General features: G+C 38.2%; 1 protein-coding gene across 1 annotated transcript in view; it reads right to left on the reverse strand.

The window, feature by feature from the left end:
- baiap3 (BAI1 associated protein 3) overlaps positions 1 to 12036 on the reverse strand; it is a 43824-nt gene that overhangs the window by 14963 nt on the left and 16825 nt on the right. Inside the window, exons 3-13 of the mRNA XM_007560470.2 lie at positions 8306 to 8393; positions 7334 to 7417; positions 7017 to 7124; positions 6498 to 6557; positions 4818 to 4884; positions 4303 to 4516; positions 4015 to 4059; positions 2487 to 2564; positions 1583 to 1688; positions 1377 to 1484; positions 1210 to 1302 (exon numbers count right to left, since the gene is read on the reverse strand). Coding sequence (XP_007560532.1) covers positions 1210 to 1302; positions 1377 to 1484; positions 1583 to 1688; positions 2487 to 2564; positions 4015 to 4059; positions 4303 to 4516; positions 4818 to 4884; positions 6498 to 6557; positions 7017 to 7124; positions 7334 to 7417; positions 8306 to 8393 — 1051 coding nt within the window. The remainder of the gene's footprint in view (positions 1 to 1209; positions 1303 to 1376; positions 1485 to 1582; positions 1689 to 2486; positions 2565 to 4014; positions 4060 to 4302; positions 4517 to 4817; positions 4885 to 6497; positions 6558 to 7016; positions 7125 to 7333; positions 7418 to 8305; positions 8394 to 12036) is intronic.

The following is a 12036-nucleotide window of genomic DNA, read 5'->3' on the forward strand; positions in this document are numbered from 1 at the left end:
TATCTACTTAGATGAGTGAGAAAGGCAACATAATTTTACACAAATTCTGTGTTGTCTCAGAAAGCTAGCACAACCTGACACAAAGTAGACATCTAGCTTCGTAATGATCATCTCTCAGTTAACATTTTGCAGGGTTTTATGACACAAAGGCAAAATATGTTGTTTTGATGAGGAAAGATCAAAGTGAAAACAGGTGAAACAGCAGCCAAAAGCCATAGAAAACATTTAAAAGACCTTCAGAAACCTCAGCTGAGTTGGTCAAGACTAATTTAAAAGCGCATGACATAGTGTTCCTTCTTAGATTAAAATAATTATGAAATCTACACATTTTCAGAATACTATACAGTTTCTGGTAAAGCACAGTGCATTACAGATTTGTCCTGTTGTTGCTTTTTTGTTGTGCTTCAATGTTAGAAATTATTAAACATATTTGAAAGTGAGCAAATATAATAAGAGTATATACAAAAAGCCATTTTTAAATAAATTATTATTTCAGTTAGTATGAAAAATATTCTACCTATAAAAGTGGCATGACCCGTGAGCCGCCACGCCACAGAATCTTGATCTAATTTAGGTCTGCACTTTGACTAGGCCATTCCAAAACCTTGTCTATTTTTTAGTCATTCAGAAGTGGAGCTTCTTGGTGTCCTTGCCTAACATAAGTGTGCTTCAGTTCACAACCTGATGGTCAAACTGTTCTCTTCGAGATTTTCCAGCAGAAAGCAGAATTTAAGGTCCGATCAATCAGAGCGATCATCCAAGGTCACAAAGCACCAAAACAGCACCAGGCCTTTACGTAGCCTCTACTCTGGTTTAGAGCTGATAAGATGATTTTTTTTTTATTATTTTAAATGCTACGTTAGTTTCAAACATGAGATAGCAGCTTTCCAGAAGTTAAACTATGTCTCTTAGTCCACAGAATATGTTCTAAAGGTCTTAAGGAAACTAAGGTTTTCTTAAAAGATGGTAAATCTCAGATGACTCATGAAAGGTGAACAAAGATTGAATTGGACAGTTTTTTTTTCTCAAAATAAATGATATCACAATCAAAAAAGTATTCAGTATTCTCTTGGTTACATTTTGTCTGAAATATTCAGTGTAACAACAACAACAACAACAAAAAAAAACATAAGAAATTCTCCAATGTCACAATTTTTTTCAGTACTGGGTGTATAACATATTTGAACAAATAATCTGCAGAAATCTTACCTTAACTTGAGCATGCTCGTACTCCACAATCTGACTCAGAAGTTTCTTGTGAATGGAGAAGTTTGTGTCCCTCTTTGATAAAGCCGTGTCTCTCTGTAGGTAAAACATGTATTAGAGGATGTACGAATAGACAGGCGCACATTTAATTGATGACGTCCTGCAGAAACCTGGCTAGTGAAGACTTTCAGAATGAGGTGACATTCCCCCTGAACTTTAGATGCACTTGACCGCGGCTCCAGCTTAAACCAGGTGTCATATCCGGCAACAGGAATTTCCTGCAAGAAGTAGTCAGTTCACAGTTTGTTCCCAGTTTGATTTTGCATGTTTCGATGTTGTAGCTCTGCATGCTGACTGGACGGACATCGCCGCTCACATTCAAAGGAATGTTGATGCATCCGAGGAAGTCGTCAACGTTCTCCTCAGACCCCGATGACGATGAGCCGTTGGAACGCACTGACTTTGCTATTTGCTTAAAATACCTGGAAAGAAAAAAAATAATAATAAAATCGTAATCTCCAGTTTTATTACTTGAAATTAAAATCTTGCCATTTTCACCATGAGCAAATGATTCTCTGGTCCCTTGGTTGTGATTGACATTCGGAGGTTTTCATTAGACATGTCTGCTATTTATCAGGCTCTGTTGTCTGTGTGCACAGCTTTATGGGCGGCTGGCTTTTCTGTGAGCGCCTTTCAAAGGATAAAAATCAAACGATTCAGTGGAATCAACAAGCAGGACGTAGTTAGTTTTTTTTAAGCAAATGGATGCAAAGGCCTCTTCATTCAATAACTGCCACTTCATGCTTTTTTCACATGAAAGTGACCGTTTCATTGAAGGGTTTAATTTATCTTCTGTTTACTGCCACAACACTGACTGGGTGAATTCACTGTTCAACCAATTATACATAAGGTTTTGCACAGGATCAGAACCTGTTGCATCTTTACACATCAAAACAACCAGTAAACAGAAATAGTCACAAAGAAAAAGGCCTTCTAGATATTTCCTGCCTACTGGTAGATTCAATGAACAAATTTTAATATGAGACTTGAGTAAAAAAAAAAAAAAAAACTCTATCCAGGGCTATCTGGCCATATGTGATAAAGTAAATGTTAAATCATGAGTTGACTTTGATTAGTCACATTGTCAAATAAAAACAGTTAAACAGAATATTGTTTAAAATATTATTTTTTTAAAAATGGCTTTTTCATGTAAATCTTTAGGATGCCAAATAGTTTTTTTTTTTTTTTTTTACAGTATTGTAAAATGACGTATTTTTCACCTGCCCATTCCTCGAAGCCCACTGACTTCATTGAGCTTTTTGCAGGCCTCTGCAACAGATACATCATCATCATGATCCCTGCAGAAAAGCAATTATTCACAGGTTAGCATAAGGTCAAGTTTCTTCTACTTTACTGTTTCAGTTTGAATAACCATGAGGAGAACTGAGAAGTAATTGACGCATCAAATAGAATGAATTTGAGCGACTTAGAACAAGTTTCACATAGGAAATGTATACATTCTCCAAAACTGCCAAAATAAAATTTTAATGGAAAAACGCTACAAATGAGAAATGCATGACCGTTCCCTAAACAAATAAAAAACAATTACCAAAAAAAAAAAAAAAAAACATACGTATTTGTAAAGTGTTATCTAAATGTCTCTCCTAGAGTAGCGATGAATAATCGAAATATTTAACTGCACAAATTCTAATAGTCACTACAATGACCACAACTTTGTTGACATCCTTTCTTAACCAAACAAGTGTTTCAGGATTCCAGGATAAAGTAATTCATTGCACGACTTTCTCTTATGATAAGGAACCTGCCTTGTCCACATGCTTTTCGTGGATTTACAATCAAGTTCCCCTGAGAGGACATTGTCCACGTATGTAACAGGTACAAGGAGTGCCAGGATAGCTTTTTGCAGGCTTGCCCAGTCCCTGTAGGACCAAAGGAAGCAAAGTGTTCACATTCTTGGCGCAAAATGTGAGAAGTGGCTCGGTTCGCTAAGCCTTATTCTGGTTTTTAGTTGGAAAAAAGGGTATGTGCACTTCATGCAAAAGGAATGGAATAATCTTGTTTGCATTGATGAAGCTGGTTAAGTAAGCATGATTGATAGTATAATCAGATTACGTAAGGCAGGATGGAAACTTGGAGTTAAAGTTGGTTTTAAAGCATAGAGTTGCTCAATGAAGCATTTGTTATTATTAGTTCCTTTTACTTGAAGTGTAAAGACCACTATGATATCGTTAAAAACGTAAATAAAATACTCCAAGTTAACACGCAGTTGAGACTCATGGTGTGTAAATGCATAGATACCATCATAACTCCGCAAAACTTCAAACTAACCCTTGAAGCTAAGTTTCACAGAAACAACTCCACATCGCCCTCTTCGGGTCAGGCAGGAAACTGGCTACATAAGTGTGTCAGTCTAGTGTTTTTGCTGACTCCATAAGTCATGTAGTGGCAGATTCTCTCGGCTTTAACATCCCCAGTTCAGAAGATGTGTGTGAAAACTGCTTAAAAACAGTTCAGCATGCCTAAAGGCAGTCTGTTGAACTGTCCCAGACTCTTACACCTATAGGATAGTGATAAAGTTCAGCTAAAAACGAAGCGATAATGTTATTTATTTTCTCAATTTTTAAATGAAGACAGAACTTCATTTCAAACAAAGCAAATCAAATCTCCTTTGACATCCCTTATAAACTATAAAGTATTTTTCTGCAGCTCAATTAAAAAAAAAATAATAGGAAAAGCTGATATGCAAAGAATTACAATGTAGCAGATTTGCTTGTGTTCTCAACTTACCATATGTCCAGATGCAAGAGGTCATTGTGAACATCGTCTATTTCACTAAAAACAGATGAAAAAAAAAACAGAAAAAAACTCATTGGCTTTTGATCCTCTTTGTGACTAAGGTTGACATTAAACACCTCGGTTCTGCTCTCACAGCAGTGAATATGTGGTGAGCTGGTCACACAGCTAACAACTTGCGGCGTTAGTGTGAAACAAATGAAACCGTGATTTCGGCATGTGACACAGTAACCGTCATGGACAGCACGTTTCAGAAAGCTTAAAGGTTGTTCTTGTACTCACAACACAAAGTGTTGATCCCACACTGGGTTTAGAGTCTCTGGCTTGACTTCGGTCACCTGAATGCATCTGGCAGGTAAGACTTCTTTGGTGCTAGAGCGTTTCTCCAGCTTTTCCCTCCTCTTTCTGAAGCTAAACTTTCTCTCCTTCTTCTCCTCAGTTTCTCGGGGGCTCTGACCCACCAGGATTCCCAGCATGCAGTAGGGGTCACTGTACCCTGTCATAGAGAAGGGAATAAACAATGTTTTTTTTTTTTTTTTTTTACATCCATCAGCACTTAGACAAATCGGCAACTGAAAATAATTCTTACAGTCCTGCAGTGAATCATTGTTAACGGTCAAAATGACTCAAAAGCCTTTTAAGAAATGCTTATGAGTGAGTGGGGTGGGGGCACGGTTAATCCAAAGAAGTCAAATAAAAAAGCATTTCGGTCGCATTTTACTGCAGGACAAAGCATATTTCATGAAACACATTGTTTCCCATTAGAAAATACTTAGCTCATGCTTGAATGTTTTTACCATTTGCATCCTTGGCCATCAGGTTCTTTGCTTTCATAACAGAGACTCTCAAGGAAAAACTGGCTCGCTGTAAGAAAGGAACATTTGTTACTGGAGAAACCCGCACCAATAGGCAACTTTCATGTTGAGAATGAAAGGTGGTGATGAGAATATCAGTATGTGCTGCAAAATAAGCGTGTATTTAGTCAAATTCTTGCAAGACTGAACAGATTCAAAACAGGGATAAGGCTTCGGTTTAGCAAGGAGTGGTATTTGGAAAAGCTTGACTTAACAGCAAGCTTTGTTCAACTTAGAACATTTAACCTCATCCGGGTTTTAATTTCTACCCAGATTAACAAGGGCGTCAGTGCTTTACTGCTGCAGACTTAAAAAATATATGTATGTGTGTAAAAAGACTTCTCACTATTAAAATGCGATATTTCATCTCAAATTGCAATCTGTCTTGCGAAGTGCTGCCTAGTTGCTTTTTTTATGTGAGATTGTCTGGCTAAAAACCTCTCCGGGCGTGTTTTGCCTAAGAGACCTGCTGCGTTTTTCGCTCCATAACTTATTTAGCTGGAACCCTGTAATTTACCCCCCTTCTCTTTCTTTCTTTTGTTTGCTTGCACTGTGGGGTCCAAAAAGAGTCATTCATGCAAAACACATCCACAGACACAAAGCACCAACTGCTCCTATTGGAGGAGTGTTGTCTTGTTTTGCAGCCGAGTGAAGGAGAGAGTCTCTTTTCTCAGAAATGAAAAGCCACAATCTTCAGCGTTAGCATGTAACCAGTGATTCTGCCACAGGGATATTTAAACAGTAAGACCAAAATTATTCGATTTTTGATTTAAATTGGAGATGATTTTCAATCAACCAAGAAGTGTTTCTGATAGTAAATGAGGTAGGAGTTATATAAAACTATTTGCAGGAAAAAAAAAACATGTTTTAATTAGAACATGAAAAAATGGAAAATTACTTATATATTTCTTAATAACCAATGAAAAAAATATTTTGGCATTTAAGCAACTAAGCCATGTCCTGACCAGCCTTTTGCATGTTTCCACTCGTATTTTGATTTATTTATTTTTTGTTGATGAGCTAAAAGTATTGAAAACAGCTAGGTATTAACCACACATGTAGAAGCCTCATGTGCTTCTTAACTTAAAATCTATTGCTACAAAAATTCTTACTAATTACTTTCCCGAGCCTAATAATCCATCAAAAGCTCCTGGTAAATGAAAAAAGTACTACCTACCTTAGCATTTTCCCTTTTTTTTTTAATCATGTAATTTTACAGTGGTCAAATTAGTGGAATTATAGGATGTGTTTAATGACCCCAGGGAACAACGTTTGCAGTTCCTGGAAAGGATGGTTTGGTTATATGTAAGCCTCACATGTGACAGTATGTCATTTAAGCCCAACATTCTAGTAAATCTATGTTTGAGACTGTCTTTATCAAGTACAACAAGAAGTAGTTGAGTTGTTACCCTGCTTAGGTTGATGACAAGAGTTGGTTTCCTAACAGCTCAGGAAACATTTTAAATATTCTTAAGAAAAAGCATCAGTGTAATTTTTTATTTTTTAGTTTACCCAAAAGGTATTGTTAAAATCCTGTCATGCATCATCATTGTGTCATTACAGTGTTGGCACAACTGTGCTGGTATTGTCATTTTCAGATGGCGACAGAGTAAAATGCCTCACCTTTGATTCTTGAACTTTTTGAAGAATGATCTCATGTTCCTCATCACCCATGTCAAACACCTTGGAAAAGACGGCGATATAATTGTCATTATGTCGTTACATGTAGCGGTACTGTTTGCTAATTCTGCTTCTGCTTTTGCAAAAAAAAAGAAATTACTGAACATTACTGTGGTTTTAAGCTCTTTCTTGTTTCTTTAGTACCTGAACTGTCGGGAAACCCTTTGAAATAAAGACTCCCATTTCAGACAACCAAAGGGCTACAATCCTTAGTGCGGCATAATCACAGCTGAATATCAGTGCAAAGTGTAACTGGGCTTTGATGTTTAATCAGTTTTGAGCCAAGAGCATCTGCTTGAATTCTTACAGCCTCCTCACAACAAATAACACTCTCTGGGAGGCCACCATCAGTGTTACTGAGAAATTTAATGAAGCTCCAGGAATACAGTCTGTTCTATGGTTGTGCTTGTGATTATTACATGACACTCAGACAGACAGAAAGGCAGACACACATACAGATACCTTCAGCAGGTAAGCAAACAGCTCGTCGTCACTTTTCACATGTTCTGGAGCAGGCACACCAACCCTGTTGACCACCGTGTACACAGCTTCCTCATAAAGCAGATCCAGCTACATGAAAACACACTCCACTCAATAACTTCCTTTCAGGGATAAATGCACGAGTTCTTTTCCCTACGTGATATCTGCTCTGCTGCACATCACAAGCAGGGATAAAAGCCGTGTTTCTTTCCCCTCTTTTCGTCTTTTAAAACATAACTCCTGCTGAAACACAATGGAAATAGCAAAAAAAATAAAAAATAAAAAACAAGCCGACACACCTCTGTCCTGCTGACTCTTTCGGATATAAAGGCCTGGTCCACATGCTCTTGTGGTGGCGGCATTGTGCACGGCCCTCTTTGGCACTGCAAGGAGACAAATTCAGTTTAGGCTCTGATAAAAAAATAAAAAAAAAAGGTTCTGCTGGTCATCAGAGAGGAGACGCTGAGATCGCAGTCAGATATCGGAAAGTATCACTTAAGCCAAGTGAAAATACTTCACAAAGGTTGCTCTGCAAACACAATGAAGCAATCAGAAAGGGCTAAGGAGCTGCAAATGTCATCAGCATGGACCTCAGAACTGTATGGAAAATTACCTGCTGTATTCACAATTAATAAGAGCTTGGCTGGTATTATCTATACAAGGTCACATTATTCTTATTTATATATTTACATTAACGCTAAAATCGCTACAAGCTTTAAGGGTTATAGTGCATACAGTTGAGATTTATTTACATCTTCCATAATACATGAGTGAGGGGGAAAAAAATCACAATTTTGTAAAATAATGCTTATCTTTAAAACAGCACAAACTATTAATTAATGTTAAAAACTGAAGAAAGAAATCCCACTAAATTTCGATGTCACAACTGCAAATAGACACTCAATCTCTTCTAATTTGTCAATTTTTAAAGCAGCGTGGATGTGATTCACGTCTTGACCAACGTCGACGGTTTCCGTTTCTGTCATTTTACCGTGTTTAACATGCAGTAATTTGGGTGTGAAGTCATGAGTTGCTCTCATCAGTCATGGCTGGCTCTGCCAGTAAAGTCTGAACATATCAGTCGACAGCAGCTTGCAACAGCTGAGAACCCAGTCTTCTGAGCACCCTGTTTAACCCAGTCCTTCTGTCTGTGGACGTCATAGTGGTCATGATGGTGGGCTGAAAGACAGCTCTGTGCCCTGCTGGCTACGCAAACTGTTCACGTTTCGAGTGTGTAACAGATGGAAAGGTGGAAGTTGGGTTGGGGTTACCTCAGCCTGGGCTGCCCGCGTCATGTTCTCCTGTTTCTGCAGGATGGCATTCATACGCTCAAAGAACTCCGCACTTTCACCTGAAATCCTGCCAAGAAAGTGGAGCAAAATGAGAAACTGTTCTTATTTCTACAACTTATCATGAGAGGACGAACTACACAGGTTGACCTAAATGGGCCACATCGCCTGATTTGCTAGGCACATGAATATTTATGAGTATTAGGCGAACACACATCCGTGTTCGGTGACATTGGTGAGATCAAGCAGCGTCTTGTTAACACACATTTTGAACAGGGTTTTGTCAATACATGATATTTTTTGGTCTGGTTCTATGTGCTACATGTGCGACTTCCTCTCCTGCAGTTCTGTGTGTCATCAGATGTGTAAACACCTTCTCTTGTCTGGCATTAGAAGGCTTTCAGTTGCACTCTGCACAAAGCATGTTAATCAAATTTTATATGTCGGGTTGTGCCCAATATGCAAATGATGCTTTTCTGTTTCCTCCAGGTGGGAATGAATCCCAAAACTCCTGCTAGTCACAGTTGTCATGGTGATGAGGGCATGTTCAGAAAAAAGGGTAGCTGGCTGAACACCTTGGGAATCCCCAATAAATCCACCCTCTCCCCGACCTCTTCCCCCCTCCCAAATCTCTCAAGGGGTACCTTCCTTTCAGGCTGTTATGGAAATAACAGACAACTGCCCTGATGTGAGCTGCAGCAGAACCGGCACAATCACTTGGGCTGTGTTTTTTTTTTCCCCCCAACGCCTCATCCTGACTATCCCCTCCCACTGTGATTCTGTCTTCTTCCTCATCTATCAGGCAAACACTGTGCAGAAGAGCCCCTACTCCCTTCTTTATTAGCGTCATCACTTCGCAGCAGGCATATGGCAGCCCATCCCAGCACCCACTGACTTTCAGCATGGTGGGAGAGCGGATGGTAAACTCGCGAGGGTGTTTATGGAGACTAATAGAAGGCATGCTGGGAGAACTGGGAGGATTTTCACTGATGTCAGGCCAAATACACAGTGAAATGTGTGATGTTTATTAGACAAAGTGACAGATTAATTCTAATTTCCTGTATATATAAATCTATTAAAGCTAATGGGATTATAGCTCACAGTTGTTATAGTATGAAACAATTAGTGGGTTTCCAACAAATTGGCTATTTACTAGAATTGGTTTATTTTTATCCTGATCAGCTCTGATGAGTGACCGAAAAAAAAGAAGGATTTTCTCAATCAGTAAACGCTGTAATAAACACTATTAGGTCACTCTGTGTGCAACAGTCAAGGATGTGAAATGTATTAATGAGTGTAAAAGACTCAAAGGTAGCTGTGAGATGTTTAAAACAAAGTCAGACGAAGTTCAGAGAAGCAAGAGGCTATTTAAAAGGAGTCAACAAAAAACAAGAGTTTCAGTAGATAAGGAAGGCTAAATGGAAAACAGCAGAGTTATTCTGTTTTACCCTTTTGAGCTTCCAACCTCTGTCTACTTTAGAGCATGCTCAATTTGAAGATACTGGCAGTCTTTCTGAAAAATCTCAGAAATGTAGATTGTTGTTTTAGGAAAGCAAGCTGTGGATACTGCAATACAATGGACCCCACAAATTCACAGATCGCTTAAAGCAGTTTCACAGATTCTTATGTAGAACATAAATCCAAATTATTCATAGACAATTTGTTAATGTTTTTGTAGATTTTTGAAATATCTGAAAGAAAATGGGAAGTTGAAGTACCTCACACTGCTGAACGGTGAGCACAAAGCAACCAATCCTGGAGCGCTGATTGGCAGCAGAGGGCAGGAATTCTGCAGATATTAGCTTCTGCAGTAGTGCTAAGATGGCTTAATGCATATTGAGGTACATTTGGCAGTTGAGTCAATGACTCAACATAATCTGCCACGTTTCCTTAGATAGAAATGTTTTAAGCTAATTTGAATAAGGAATTGAGCTTCATGTTGGATAACTAGGAGTAATTGGAATGTATGCTATCTAGTAAGTAACTTGAAAACGTGACTAAGGTGAGTGAATGATCTTGTGATTTGGCAGAATATAAGTTAAACCACTGATGGTGTGGTTCACAGTCCAGTCTGAGATATGGTCATGAGTTTATTGGCATATAAAACTGACTAAAATTATGGTTGTAAGAAGTTGTGCTTAAAAGCTGTTTACTTGAATCTGGAAAAGCCAGGATGCATGTAGCTACCAGTTCTGAGTAAAGTAGCGAACGCATTTAATTAAGAAAGCTTAGACGAAATTACAAGTTCTCCATGATGACATAGCTGAGGAGTGAGGTTATCGGTTATCTACCAACATTTTGTAAGTTGTAGAAGACTCTCTCAGAGAAAAATAGATAAATAGGTTTTTGCAGCTGTGGCTTTAGCTAAGAGGTTTAGGATTTCTAAGAAGAGAGAACTATGAAGAACAAATGTAAGTTAATACAGAGAGATTACAACATGGAAAAGTTGCATGCACACTTATTGCTCATTATAAAGTTGCTTCCTGGGTGTTTACTGTTTTAATTTACACATAAAATCAAGACCTTTGAGCCACTTGGTTTTTTTCTACAACTGTGTTCATTTGCCTCGGGTACTGTTGTTGTCTCATCTTCTGGCGGTCAACCTGAAGATTATTGTCTCTTTTTGACCGGGTGACAATACATTACAGGTAGGAAATGAAACCCTACTGATTCAAATTACACACAGATTATATTGATTCGACATTTACACATATATAAAAGCACAGTTCAAATGCATTGCTCAATCTGTCTTTCTCTCTTTGTCTCTCTCTCTGTCTCTCTCTCTCACACAGACACAGACACACAAACACACCAGCATAACCAGAATAACAGTGATTTGATGTTGCTAGGAAACAAGTCTTTAAAAAAAAGGAAAAAAAAAACAAAAAAAAATGTTCTAATTTATTTTTAAAATTCATCCAGATGCTTCAATCATGTTTTCCTCTGAAGAGAGCGAATCAGAGGCATAGCAAAAATTGAAAATATGAATCCCATGTAAGTCTTCTATTTAGGAAAATTGTTGTAAGCACCTCTAAATGGGTGTATGAAGGGGACAGCATGCGCTCTCTGCAAACTTAAACATACTATGGCCGTGCATAAATAATAATTAGTCTTGTACCCATCACTGTTACCCCAAGCATGACAAAGAATGTGACATCCAGTTGGATTGGAACAAAATAAGATCCTTTTCTCTTTTTTTTAAATTGGCTTCATCATGGTTGCCACACAACAATAAAAGCCTGCAACTCGCATCGTAAACAATATCTCTATAAGAAGGATCAACCTCAGTGATACAAAGACTGTTTGTTTTACTGTAATTATGTCTCTGATTAAGAAACAAAACATTACAGGTGGAGAAGCTTCAGAGCGGAAAACCCAGAACAACCACAAAAGCTCTAATTACATCTCTTCGTTCAGTAACTTGACAATTATATTTTGGTCCCAAAATAATAATAATAATTAAAAAAAGTTGGAGCTTCTTGAGAAGCACTGTGGTATTTTTGTATTGTGAGATCTCCTGTGAGATCTTGTAATACCTCTACTGCTCAGAAATCACTGTGATTCCACAAATGAGGAAGCCTTGTAGTTAAATTTGCGAATGAATACTCAGCAGTGGGATTCATTCAGACCTGTCCAGGGTGAACCCCGCCTCTCGCCCGGAACGTTAGCTGGAGATAGGCACCAGCACCCCTCCCAAGCCCACTAAGGGACAA

Source organism: Poecilia formosa, unplaced genomic scaffold, assembly GCF_000485575.1.
Source record: "Poecilia formosa unplaced genomic scaffold, Poecilia_formosa-5.1.2 Scaffold115, whole genome shotgun sequence".
Classification (NCBI taxonomy): Eukaryota; Metazoa; Chordata; class Actinopteri; order Cyprinodontiformes; family Poeciliidae; genus Poecilia; species Poecilia formosa.